General features: G+C 45.7%; 2 protein-coding genes across 3 annotated transcripts; both read left to right on the top strand.

The window, feature by feature from the left end:
- The first annotated feature begins 617 nt into the window (after positions 1–617).
- Positions 618–2293, top strand: LOC101764395 (transcription elongation factor 1 homolog). Its single transcript, XM_004974823.1, has 2 exons — positions 618–686; positions 2054–2293. Exons 1-2 carry the CDS (start codon positions 618–620, stop codon positions 2291–2293), a joined length of 309 nt encoding a protein of 102 aa, XP_004974880.1.
- A 3135-nt stretch (positions 2294–5428) lies between these two features.
- Positions 5429–10763, top strand: LOC101756002 (probable auxin efflux carrier component 5c). 2 transcript variants are annotated; one of them, XM_022827403.1, is made up of 4 exons: positions 5429–5754; positions 6625–8678; positions 8757–9000; positions 10500–10763. In XM_022827403.1, the coding sequence occupies exons 2-4, from the start codon at positions 7876–7878 to the stop codon at positions 10560–10562; spliced, it is 1110 nt and encodes a 369-aa protein (XP_022683138.1). In that variant the 5' UTR covers positions 5429–5754; positions 6625–7875; the 3' UTR covers positions 10563–10763. The 2 variants fall into 2 exon arrangements, with proteins under 2 accessions (XP_022683138.1, XP_022683137.1); XM_022827402.1 differs by having other exon boundaries at positions 5429–8678.
- The last annotated feature ends 3179 nt before the right edge of the window (positions 10764–13942 follow it).

Raw genomic sequence — 13942 nt, 5'->3', positions numbered from 1 at the left:
GCTTGGTGTTCTTGATTGTGATAGTTCCTTGACGGCAAATACCTGTTAGTTGAGGCCAATTGCAGTATCCAATAGAATCAGCTGGCTCTGGATCTCCTCAGGCTGTTATAGACTTATTAGTATAGCTTTGCTGTGACCGTATCTGTACTGCATCCCATGCACAAGCAGAACGGACTCGTATCTTTGTTAATGCTTGTGGATAACCTTTCAGCATTTTGATGCTTGTACAGACTAAAGTGGCTGGATGGAAGGTCAGTTCTCCATTCTAATGCTTGTATAGACTAAAGTGGCTAGATGGAAGGTCAGTTCTCCATTCTTCAGTAGTGAATGCAGCACGGGTGACACGTGCAGGAGCAAACTAGGAAACGAAACCTGAAACTGAACGGAGCAACATGAGAAAAGCTCTTATAGAAATGCTCTGAACAGGGGCGGAGGAACCTAGAACCGTCAGACTGACCGAGCACTCAGCCTCTGAACCCACGTCGAGTTCGGTGCGAACAAAGCTTTGGCTTGGGCTTGATCTCTTGATATAATAGGCACGAGACGCACCTCAGTGCACTCGTTCCTCCGCTCGATCCACCAGCCTCGTAGGTCAACCAGGCGTCAGCCACAGCCAGATGGGGAAGAGGAAGTCGAGGAGCTCCAAGGTGGCGGCGCAGCCGAAGAAGGCACCCAAGCTGGAGAAAGTCTTCACCTGCCCATTCTGCAACCACCCGGAAAGCGTCAAGTGCTGCATCGAGGGAAATGCTTCGACTGTGGGGAGCGCGGGCACATGGCGCGGGACTGCCCGAAGAAGAAGAAGGAGCGTGTGCGCCCACCGACGTCTACCACGAGAGGATCGACGAGTGCGAGCGCGCCAACCAAGGCGTCGACGTCCGCCGCTGTTAGGAATAAACACGCCCTAGAATCTGTTCCGGGCGAGGTGCCGCATCGTGCATGTGTGTGTGCCTGCAGAATAGCTGCGTCATGCGCATGCGTGTCCCTGTGTTGCGTGGAGTTAGTTGCAGAGCGTCCAGGCATAGGCTCACGATCAGTTCGGAGGGCATCCGGGTCTTGCGGTTGAGGGAGTGGCTCACGTACGTGAATACCGGATCGCCAGGAGCTTGTGCGTACGTGCGCGTGGGTGATCGCAGGAGTTAGTTGCCTGGGGCTGCGGCTATAAAATCACCGTGTATTCAGTTCGTTCTGTTCGAGCCGAGCGAAGTCCAGTGCCAAGATACATGAGCGATAGGCTCCACGGCGTTCGTCACCGGAAAATCTACTGTTCATCTTCTTCCTTGCGTTGCTGTCGTGATTGAGAGAGAGCAAGCGTTCCTAGTGTTCCTGGGTGAAGCCAACAATTGCCGCCGGTGACGACGATGATTGGGTCATCAAGAATACAAGATTGACTCTGCATGCTTTCGCTTTGCACAGGGGGAAGCCAGACGTGCCCAATTGCGGCGTCGTGGAGCTGCCGCTGCTAACCAGGGCCAATTACCATCAGTGGGCCTTGGTTATGCAGGTGTGCACTAAGTTGTGGTTGCTTCGTTTCAGCTCTTCTGCAAGAACTGTACAGCAATGGAGCAAGGAAATTGAGAGAAATGCGGCCTTGTATACGTCCGGTTCCCAAGTTGTGCTCGCACCTCGCAGTTCTGTCTGACCCCATCGGCGATCGCCGTACGCTCGGCTAGTGCCGGCGTCGGCAAGGCCAACGGCGGTGAGAGCGATGAGCGTGATGGTGTGCTGTCTGCAATTAGTTTTTTTTTTGGTACGGTAGTTTCACTTTCAGGCATATATAGGTGCAACCGACGCTCGAGCTAGTTAGCGGGTTTGATCTACCATTCGTCCAGAGATCATTATATTCCTCATTGCAATTTGCATCGCCGAGTTTTTTGTCGCTTTGCTGCAAACTGCAGTACGAAGTTGCAGGTCATTTCAAGGCGATGGACATCCGTTAGCTGGTCTCACTTGGTTGGTTGCTCCCACACCGCCACCGCGTGTTTCGTTAAGGCTAATCCCGTTGGGAAATTTATTTTTTAACTACAAGAGTGTCACTCATATCATCTAAATAAAGCTGGACGTGGAGTTCACCTGCCCGTTCTGCGGCCACCCCGAGGCCGTCGCCTGCCGCATCGACCTCAAGGACAGGATCGCCGAGGCGTCGTGCCGCATCTGCAGCGAGACCTACTTCACCAGCGCCAACGCGCTCACGGAGCCCGTCGACATCTACAGCGAGTGGATTGACGCTTGCGAGCTCGCCAACGAGGGCGTCGTCGACCGCCGCTGCCAGCCGCGCCTGGTTGACGCCGCCTGAGTGTCTGAGACTACAAAGACGATGTCTGATCGTGCTCGTGCTCGTTCTCGTGCTGTAGTCAGTTTCAGACTCTTGACGTGTTTTTCATGCGTACTAGATCGGTAGTTTTTGCCGTTCTTTTGGTGCCCGGAATTTCAGAGCAAGAAGGAACAGACATGTAATGCTTCTTCTTTTTTTTTGTCATAGCATGTGATGTTGTGGAGATGATATGGATCGTACTTCTTTTGTCTCATGATCTCAGGGGAGTCAACGAAAAGTCTAGTTCTCTCACTGATAACGAGTAATCCATACATCTGTCAAGACGAAACAGGAGGACACAACTCTTACACAAATCCGACAACAGAAAACGACTTGAAATAGGGATGTTCAGGGGCCGAGCGCTAGATCTATGTCCTAGAGCCACCTCTTGATCATGTGGAGGACCTGATTGACCCTGCTGAACAAAGGACTGGCAAACACCGAAGGGGATGAAAAATACATCGTGTGATGCACGCAGACACAGCAGATTAGGAAGGATCATTCTAAAGATCCGAAACGCAGCGACAGTTTTCAACACGAAGTTCGACTCATTTTGCTGAAAATGTCAAGAAACGAAGAAGGAAGGGACGTAATCATGGTTTTATTTTGTAGTGAACATTTGTATGAGCGAACCATGAAGATACATTCAACAAACATGGACTCTGGTTTTTTATGTGTCAGGAGTAACGTACACAAAAAGTAAGCAGCATCTATTCCTGCTATCATCCCAACAGAGATGAAGATGGTAACTAAAATCAATGTTACTATGAAAAATCGTTCACTATTACTTCCACATACAGAAGAGTTGCTTGACTTTCTGAAACTATCTCAACACAGCTTTCACCATTAGTACTTCCACACAGTGTTACTATGAAAAATCGTTCACCATTACTTCCACATAATCCTTGCAGCAGTTTCTAAGTTATGCAATTGAGGTCAATTCAAACCGCTTTGGTCAGCGGACTTTCTGAAAGTATGTTTACAAAAGACGACAGCCAATTCTCATGTCACTGTATCTGGACACCAATGCTTAAATGCTTTTGATTCTGAAGAGATGAATTGCGAAGCTGTCAGTAGTTCTGCTCTCATACTGCTCTACGGTGCTGATGCATCAAAATTTGTGTACCGCAACCCCTCAGCAGCTGAATTGGAAATGGCAAGGGAACATGAAAACAATAATATAAGTAGGCAGCATGTCATGGGTATTGGGGACAAAATAAAAAGAGGCATTCAGTTACAAGATCATCACTATTGGCTAACAAGTGGAAAAATCTGAATAATCTGCACCGGGGATCATATCAATTTAACTTTGAACAAACCACTACAAATGAGATTCCATTGTCTAACTTGGGATTCCATTTGTATAATTGCCAGTCGCTAACCATCCCTCTTGCTATGCAAGAGGAGGCTCGCAGGAGCAGTGTTTCTGTTTTGTCTGGTAGGACTACACACAGCAGGACTAGAAGAGCAGCCGCACAGCATACGCCGCCACCACCACCTCAGCCTCAGCCACCGACACCACCTATCGTGCAGCAGATGGTTCAGGCGGGGTGGGTCACACTAGGATTTGTGCCCGAGGTTACACCTGAGTATGCTTCTAGTTGGGACCAACCTGCCTATCAGTACATGATCAGGTGGGATAGTCCTCGAAACACGCACAACACACTTTGTTGTAAGGTCCTTTGTGATTTTACAATATACGATAAATCCCATCAACGAGGGATAACCTTGAAGTAAAAACCTCATCTTACATAGGATGGGATTAGGATGCGGCGGAACTTCTTCATCGATCTTTTAGCGCACGAAGCGAATGACTGGTGAACAAGTCTTCCTAGCATAATAAAATATTATCTTAGGGTTGTGAAAAGCAACACATTATTATATGGTTGATCAGAAGGGTAAGTATATGATATCACTTACCGTGGGGGTTATGGAAGCAAGCATGGCTTGACAACATGTGTTCAGTTAATTGGAAATAGTTTCAAAGGAATTGAAGATGTGATATTAGTGCTGCAACACCCACAACTGAGGGTAGGAAGCAGGACATAGTCAATGTCACCCATTGATATAATTTTTTAGGCAAAAATCCACTTGAAATAATCCCTTGAAGGCGCCCTTAAACTACCGTGCAATTGTGTTCAGTGTTAGACCATCTACCCAGAAAGAGATGTATCTAACTTAATAATTCATTGAACTTCGGTAGTTTAAGCAGCGGCCTAGATAATTGGCAATTGGTCATTGGCAACTGTGGCTGAAAGCACATGCATTATGCAAGTACGTGACCATTCAAGTAAATTCTGAATGCCATTGATGCTTAGTGCCGCTATATACTTTTTTTAGCAGCTAGAAAATTACTATGTGGGATGTAATGGTACTTAGCTACTATGTGGGATGTAATGGTACTTAGCAGGTAGTTCTTGTGGTTCTGAATTTGTTCACAAGAAGGTAGCCAGAAGGAAAAAGTTGTTAGGCTGTTAACACCCTAGCATTTTTATTCAGATGTTCCTGCAAATGTGAAGGTTTCTACAAGAGCAAAATAGATTCATGTAAATTGACAAATATAAGTGTGCAAATATCAGGTTAGCAAATAGTAATTGTAAAATTTTGTTGGAAATGATTACCATTTATATAGATGAAGTGCTTCTAAAATATCCCGAGGATCATTTTGTAGTTAAAAAACAGACACTAAAGCTAAATTAAGCACTCATGGAACTAACAGTATAACAATACCATTTTTTTTTGCAAAAGGAGCTGCAAAAGGAATGGCTTAGGGGTGTTTGTTTCTTTAGTCTCTCATAAAATTTCTGTCACATCGAATGTTTAGATACTAATTAGGAGTATTAAATGTAGACTAATTACAAAACCAATTGCATAGATGGAGACTAATTTGCAAGACGAATCTATTAAACCTAATTAGTTCATGATTTGACAATGTGATGCTACAGTAAACATGTGCTAATGATGGCTTAATTAGGCTTAATAGATTCGTCTCGTGAATTAGTCTCCATCTGTGTAATTAGTTTTATAATTAGCTCATATTTAGTCCTTCTAATTAGCCTCAAAATATTCGATGTGATATAAATTTTAGGAGATCCTAAAGATCAAACATCCCCTTATACCCCTTAGTTATGTTCCCCGTGGCAAATGGAACCTAGCCCGGTCTTTTCCCACATGTCTTTTCCCAAATCCCCATCGGGTGCACGCAGCAGGCTGTCAGTGAGCTCCCTCCCCTCCCAGTCCTTCCCTTTCCCCGGCCTCTCTCTCCCTCAGGCCCTTGCGCCCGGGGCAGCATGCCTCCGTTCCCTGACGCAGCAACAACGAGCGGCGCGGAGCAACACGCGGAAGGCCCCGTCGGGTGCGGCGCAGGTCTGCCAGCACCGAGCCCCCGGGGACGCCGCGGCACCAGCGATGTGGGCCCGCAAGCCGGCGCTCCTCCCTCTCAGGTACTCCCCTCTCTCTCTAGATCGGCCTGGTAGCAACCGAATCGGAAAGGAGACGAGCAGGTAGGCGGCGTCCGTGGCGGCGCGGGAAGGCCGTCGGTTGCTCCTCTCGCTCGCTCGGATGAGAGGCCGAGCGGGGGCTCCTAGATGTGGGAGGTGGAGCAGCAGCAGCACTGGGAAAAGAAGAAATTGAGGAAGGGATAACGAGACTGGAACCGGAAGGGGGGAGCCGCTGGCTTCGGTTCAGACGGCAGTGACGGCACCCACGGACGGCATCGCATGGGCCCACGAGGCAGAGGATGGGCTTACGGGGTGAGACCGGACGGTAGCCTACCGGCGCCAGACGAAAGTCGAGGCCAGCATCCGCGTGTCGCGGAACTTCTGCGTTGCGGACACGTAGGAGTTGGGAGTGCGGAGTGCCCGTGGACGGCTGGACCTGGACGGACTGTGTCACTGTGAGAAAACGTTTTGGTCTCTCCGTAGTAAGGCCCGTCGCTTCGGCTTATAAGACGTTGAAAAGTTGAAATGGCCGAGAGGAAAATACTATTTGGTGGCTGATAAGCTGGCTGAATAAGCTGAAGCGAACAGATCTTTTATTTTGTTATGGTTTTAGACGTTTTGTTTCGTAGAATGAACTGAATTTTGTTATGGTTTTAGACGTTTTGTTTCGTAGAATGAACTGAATTGTTTCTTATTACGGTCCGTAGCAAAGCACATGCATGGATAGCTCATTCTACAGGACATGAACAGATGGGTAGTCCTCGAAGCATACACAACATACTTATTCCATACTTATTCCTTTATGATTTTATAACATACGATAAATCTCATCAAACGAGGAATAATCTTGAAGTAAAAACTCATCTTTCGTAGGATGGGATTGGGATGCGGCGGAACTTCTTCATCGATCTTTTAGCGCACGAAGTGAATGACTGGAGAAAAACCTTCCTAACGTAATAAAATATTATGTTAGGCGCATCACAAGTAAAGAAATAAGATAGATAGGGTTGGCTTTTGGATGCCGTGTCGTACCAAATTTTATTTAATGGCATAGCTACGATTTTGGATGATATACTTACTCTTTTCACATGATTATTGTTGTAATGAATCCAATATATACTGCAATATAACTATTTTGTTGCCCATAGCACGTACGGTACGATCCTAATATCGTTTATATGTACGCTCTGGACCTGTGGTACTGCATATATCGTTTTACACGTGTTACATATACACTGTGGTACTGCATATATCGTGCTCTTAAAGTCTAAAGGTACTTGAATGTGATGGAAAACGCATGCATGTATTACATCAGAAATTTTGAACGGTTCGAATCTGTTCAGAGAGCGACATAAGCACAAAGAAGAAAAAAAAAGGATGGATCCAAAATTGAAACAGAAACTTGCCCAACAAAATGAAAAGTGGAACATATAAAAATTTCGGCTACACAAAGCAATATTTTTGTGCAGCACAATTCAAAACTTAAACAATTCCTATTGTGCTGAACGATCACATCATGCATACTGGTCGTCTACACTCATAAACAGAAGCGTGCACAGTACAGATGCAATCAAATTGTACTCCAGCTGAACTGATCCCTGCCTAATCTCAATCTCAATCTCTGTCTTTTCAGTTGTTTAATTTTGCGCTATCAGGTGGGGGGAAAAGACTAAAAAGAAGTGTAAATAAAACCAGAACTTGCAAATAGAGAATCGGCCAATATGAAGAGCAGTGCGGTACGCTCATCTTCTTCCTGTCCCTTTCCAATTATCCCCCACAAACGTCCCAGCAGAGATCTGCATGATTGGAGCAAACATATGCACCATCGAAACCTTAGCAGCCAGCTTGTGCTTCCTGCAGGAATAAGAATTCGGTTCCACATACGCGTCCACCATTATCCTTCTCAAGTTCATCTCAACCCAATTCGTGTCGCCTTTTGCTGATTCATTCCATCCAGCACCTAGCGCTCAGCTCCCTCGCTCTCTCTCTATATACGAACTCATCGCTACTAGTTCACTCATCTGTGCTTCCCTCCATCTCTTGATCGATTCGTCACCACACAATAACAAAACAAAGAAATCTATCGCGAGACTAGATAGCCAGCTACAAAGGGAGAGATCGAGGATGATCGCGTGGGGCGACGTGTACAAGGTGGTGGCGGCGATGGCGCCGCTCTACTTCGCGCTGGGGCTCGGTTACGGCTCGGTGCGGTGGTGTCGGCTCTTCACGCCGGAGCAGTGCGGCGCCATCAACACGCTGGTGGCCCACTTCTCGATGCCCTTCTTCACCTTCGACTTCCTGGCGCGCGCCAACCCCTACGCCATGGACCGCCGCGTCCTCGCCGCCGACGCCGCCTCCAAGGCGCTCACCATCGCCGCCGTGGCGTGCTGGTGGTGGTGGGCGCGCTGCTGCCGCTGCGGCGCCGGCGGCGCAAAGGACGCCGGCGCGCGGTCGTCGTGGTGCGTCACGGGGTTCTCCCTCGCCGCGTTCAACAACACGCTCGTCGTCGGCGTGCCGCTGCTCGACGCCATGTACGGCGCCTGGGCGCGGGACCTCGTCGTGCAGCTCGCCGTCGTGCAGGCGCTCGTGTGGGTCCCGCTGCTGCTGCTCGGCTTCGAGCTGCGGAAGGCCTGGGTCGTGCGCAATGGCATCGCGTCCGCAGCGGCCGGCGATGGCCAGGCCGCTGCTGGTGGAGGCCGCGTCGAGCCGGCCGTGTCGTCGCAGGCAAAGAAGGCATCGTCGCCGCCGCCGGCCGCGGAGAAGGGCGACGTCGAGATGAACGCGGCGGCGGAACCAGACGCGCCGCCGCCTGCCGGGATGATCCGACGGCTCTGGCCGATTGTGCGGACCGTGGGGCTGAAGCTGGCGGGGAACCCCAACGTGTACGCCAGCGTGCTCGGCGTGGTCTGGGCGTGCATCGCCTTCAGGTTGCAGAGCCGGTGCACAACTGACATGCCAAGTGTCACCAAAGCGTTGCTCATGCATGGCGTGCTGTGTGCCTGCAGGTGGGACCTCAGGATGCCGGGTGTCGTGTCGGAGTCGTTGCAGGTGATGTCCAGGACCGGCACGGGGATGAGCATGTTCAGCATGGGTCTGTTCATGGCGCAGCAGGAGAAGATCGTCGCGTGCGGCGCGGGCCTGGCGGCGCTGGGGATGGCGCTGCGGTTCGTCGCCGGCCCGCTCGCCACGCTGGCCGGCGCCGCCGCGTTCGGGCTCCGCAGCGACGTGATGCGCTTCGCCATCATACAGGTACCAGCCACTTTGTCTCATGCCATGACGAAACATGCATGCATGCTCTTTCTGTCCCAACGAAAAAAAAGGCGAACAAAGGCGCGAACAGGGCTCCACGTACTTTAGCAATAGCACGTCCAAGGCCTAAAGCCAGGCGGTGTACGTCTAGAAGTGTGTGCACCGAATTCATTGCGGCCGGCCGGTGCAAAGGCCGCGGGTGGCCACACGTACGCCACACCTCCTGGCCATCAGCTTGCGTAGTTCCTGATGTGGACCGAACTAAAATCCTTTTCAACGTAGTAGAATCTGAATCAGCTGAGCTGAGTGCGTACACAATAACACAAGTGTCAACGGGGCATGCATGCATGCATGCATGCCATATTTAATTTCAGAGGAGGCTATAGGAAGTTTTGCCTTTTTAATGAAACATGAAATTTTAAATTTAGCTGAAATTTTGTACCGGTTCTGAAGAATTTTAATCCTTTTAGATTCAGCTCAAAAGAATGAACGGTATTCTCTGCTTGCTCTGGTTATTGTCCATCTTTTCCTTTTTGTTTACTGAAAAGCTGACTGTTCATATCATCCATCGGCCTAGTGGAAGGCGAGCCGCTAGTGTTTAAGACCCTTCTTCCACGCCGCATGCCAGTGCTCGATCGTCTGGCCTCATCAGCTGGTTCTACAGTTTGTGCGAAGGTGGCCCACCTCCAAGGTTTCTGAGAGATGGTGGTTGGCGGGAAACGGTTGACTAATCCAAGGAAGTGGATGAAACCCTTCGTGAGCAGACTGTGTTAGGGGGTGTTTAGGAGACAGGGGCTAAACTTTAGTCCTGTCACATTGGATGTTTGATGCTAATTAGGACGACTAAATATGAGCTAATTACAAAACTAATAGCAGAACCCCTAGGCTAAATCGTGAGACGAATCTATTAAACCTAATTAATTCATCATTAGCGAATGGTTACTGTAGCACCACATTGTCAAATCGTGAACTAATTAGGCTTAATAGATTTGTCTCGCGATTTAGGTTGTGCAATTAGTTTTGTAATTAACCAATGTTCAATACTCCTAATCAGTGTCCAAACATCCGATGTGACAGGGACTAAATTTTAGCCCCTGTGTGCCAAACATCCCCTTAGTGTTCCATCCTTTGGTAACCCATAAATGTGTGTGCTGTGTTATTTCCTGATTTGCATTGTTTCCTAACAAGAATTCAATTGATCTAATGTTTGAGTCAAAATGGCACCGAGTCATCTAATGTATATGTGATGGTCTTTCTGAATGTGAGTAGGCAGTTAGGCACAGCTAAGCTACAATCCTACCCAAAGCAAATTCATCTACTTCCATGTGTAGAGGTTTTGCATTTTAGTGAGGACAACAAGATATTCAGGTTAATTGGATGCTAGGGTAAATATTGTTTGCCATTCGAATGATAAACATCATTATTCTGTGTGGCAGTAGGGTTCATTTTTTTTCTATGACATTATATGCTCATATAATTTTCGCTATCTGATCTACTAGGACCAGGTGTCTGTGAAAAATGCCTCTGTACTTTTTGCTCCTCACGAAGCTATGGCAGGCTGAGAGTTCAAGTGGAGAGGAGTCGAGGACCATGGGCTTATGCTATCTCGATCTCACTAGGTACGAAGAAGAGGATAACAACCTGGCGGCCAACACTATGGTCATAATCTCGATCTGCCAGGTATAAATGTAATAACTTTAAAATCACTAGATAATGTATATCGAGATAATTCATCAATTCCAATGCATCTTACTATTACTAATTGGAGGCTCCTTTTGAAGCCTTCAGGTGAACCCACCTAGGATTCCTAATTGGAGGCTCCTTTTGAAGCCTTCAGGTGAAGCCACCTAGGATTCCTAGGTAGACACTCTAGAAAAAGAGAGAAATCCTAGAAATTCTCACAAAAAAGCAAAACATCCGACCATCAATCGATAGATTCAAATCATCATAGCCATTTGATCTATTGTGTTTTCTAAAAAATTACCCACCTATACCATTATGAAAATAGCCTAAAGTAACCAACTAATCTATATATAAATTACCCACCTCTGCCATTATATAAAATAAATTAAAGTAACCCCCTAATCTTCATCAAAATTACCCACTTATGCCATTATAAATAATATTTAAAATAACCCCCTAATTTGCAACCGAATTGCCCACCACTTAACCCGTTAAATTTGCATCTATATTACCTACACATGCCATTATTAAAATAACATGATAACCCTACGTTTGAATCAAATAACCTTAATTAAAAATATACAACAATATATGATTCTAAATCGTCTATATCTTGCATTATTGGTATATGATATAATAATTAAGGTCTATATGCATTATGTGTGTCACCATTTATAAAGATTTAGAGGAAGTGATGAGAATATAGATTTCTACGTTAAAATTGTATCACAAACTTAGGGTTCATTAAACAAATTCAAGCGCATACCTACGATGCAAAGTGAAAAGTTAAAGATTATAAATGTGGATGGAAATATTATAGAGTAATTACTAACTAAAATCTATCACAATTGGATGAAGATAATAAATATATATATCAATATAAGTATTGTGTTCGAATATTTAACAAACGAGGGGTAGCTTATGGTAATATTTTTTAGCAATATAGTCTCAATTTTTTCCATTGGAGACTCCACATTAGTTCCCACTAGACAAGCTAGAAAAAAGAGACAAATTCTTATAAAAATCAAAATATCAAACACCAATCCTGTAAACTCTAATAATCATATCTATTGATCTATTATATTTTCTAAAAAGTTACCTACCACTATCATTGTGAAAATATTCAAAAATTAACCTCTAAACCTATACCTAAATTACCGAGCTCAGCTATTATAAAAAATAATCTAAAGTAACCCCATAATTTTCATCCAATTTACTAATACATATCATTATAAAGCATAGCTTAAAATATCATTCTAAAATTTTATCTATATTACCTATGTATGTTGTTATTAAAAATAACCTAAATTAAATATCTAAATCTTAATCTAATTATCTTCATGTGCATCATACAGAAATTTCAAAAAGTAAACTAATATATGATTCTAAATTACTTATTTATGTCATTGTTAATATAAAAATACTAAGTTAAAGTATATACACATGATGAGTGTCACTATTTAGACTATTTATACATGTACATGAGGAATCGATGAAAAATATTGATTTGTATGCTAAACATAATGTATGGAGGATTGGAGGTGTGATACAAAATGGAAAAAGTATGAATATGGATGAAAAAGTGCATAGCGTAATTATTAATTAAAAATCAATCACAACTGGACAAAGATAGGTACATATCTATATAAGTATTATGTTGACATATTGAAAAAATTAGAGAGTAGTAGGTAATCAATTTTGATTATTAGTTAGGAGTTTAATTTCTAAATAATTTTCAAATACAATAGCTTCTAAAAATATTAGCCCGTGCGGGAGCACGGGTTGATGGACTAGTATATCACAATTGACTTGTCACTGCATGCCTTAAATATGTTGCACACCCTGAAAGTTTCAGATTGACTCATGGTTTGGTATTCTGGGGGATCCAATGTAGTGAATTGTGGAAATGTGCCTTTTTGGAAATCCAATGTAGTGAATTGCGCGTCGAATCTCAATTGAAACAGCATTGCCTGCTGAAAGAACTTTCAGTTATAGCATATGTTTCTATGATTCTTGACTTAAGATATGCGACATCATTTATTTAGTGAAGCTCGATGGTGGGCTGTTTAAAGGCTTAATTTCCCAGCACTGGTTTTTTGTGGGTGCTGTACGTGTTGGGTTTTGCTCAATTTTCGGGGAATTCATGTGAACAATGGTGACGATTGAGGTAAGGAATCTGCATGCCAAACCCTGTCCCATCCATAAATCTGCAGCGCTTCGTCACTGAATTCTGCATAGGTTTCTACCGCTGCTAATGGCATCGATCGTGGATTCCTGATTTGAATGTAGGTAAAAGAAGTTTGTAACTTTGAATATATTTATTTATTTCGAAGTGCAAATCGGTCGTTTGCATATTGGTAAAACAGTGGATATTACATAGACGTGAGATACCCAAAAGGCTCAATATGTTTGTACTCAACAATAGGTCACATTGTCTGCTCTCTACAGTTGGATCTCTCACCAGTGGCGGATCTAGAAACGGGCTCCGCCCTGGGCTAATTAATATAAGACTTAAAATCTTACTAGCCATATACTACTAGATATAACATATTTTTCAAAGAGCACAAATAATTATATAATTCTCTAGATTTCAGTGTTGAACCAATAGACTCAAACAATACATAGAACATTGAAGGTAGAAAAGTACCAAATTAAGAGTCTTCCATGACAAAAAAGAACCATACATGTCGTCATGAATTAACACCACTTCCACTTGTTCCGACGTCCTCAATTCTACATAAATTTTTTAACATCTCAGCCCTATATTCATTATCATTACTTTGCATAGAAATAGCATAAATAGACTAGCAGTCATGTAAAAGGGTAGCAGACTAGTAGTCATGGAGCAATTTCAAAAGAAAAATGGCATACCGGAGCAATTTCAAAAGAAAATGGCATACCGGAGCAATTTCAGCAGGGGCTGGGCCGCCAGCGTGGCCTGGGGGTGCCAAGCGTGGGCATGCCGCGCGCAGCCGGCGGGGCGGCGGCCAGCGGGGGCCCGGGGGGTGAGTCGGCGACGGCCGACGGGCCAATGACGACTCGGCAAGCACCTAGCGGCGCGTGGCCTGCCGGCGGGGGTGCGGCCGCGCGGGGCCGCGGGTGGCAGCGCGCGGGCAGTCGGCAAGCGCTGGCTCCCTGCCGATGGGGGCGCGGTGTGCGGCTGATGCCTGACAGCCGACGGCGAGCTGGGGACGCGCACGCGCCGACGCGGGGCCTGGGCAGCGGCCGACGGGCGTTGGCTCCTGCAGACGGGAGGCGG

Source organism: Setaria italica, chromosome VI (genome assembly GCF_000263155.2).
Source record: "Setaria italica strain Yugu1 chromosome VI, Setaria_italica_v2.0, whole genome shotgun sequence".
In the NCBI taxonomy this organism is placed as follows: domain Eukaryota; kingdom Viridiplantae; phylum Streptophyta; class Magnoliopsida; order Poales; family Poaceae; genus Setaria; species Setaria italica.
This window is presented reverse-complemented; position numbering and strand designations above follow the sequence as displayed.

Coding starts and splice junctions, on each gene's coding strand:
- LOC101764395 (XM_004974823.1), top strand. CDS start 618: ATGGGGAAGAGGAAGTCGAGGAGCTCCAAGGTGGCGGCGCAGCCGAAG. Junction 687..2,053: donor AGGCACCCAAGCTGGAGAAA/GTCTTCACCTGC, acceptor ATCTAAATAAAG/CTGGACGTGGAGTTCACCTG.
- LOC101756002 (XM_022827403.1), top strand. CDS start 7,876: ATGATCGCGTGGGGCGACGTGTACAAGGTGGTGGCGGCGATGGCGCCG. Junction 8,679..8,756: donor TGGGCGTGCATCGCCTTCAG/GTTGCAGAGCCG, acceptor GTGTGCCTGCAG/GTGGGACCTCAGGATGCCGG. Junction 9,001..10,499: donor TGCGCTTCGCCATCATACAG/GTACCAGCCACT, acceptor CTGATCTACTAG/GACCAGGTGTCTGTGAAAAA.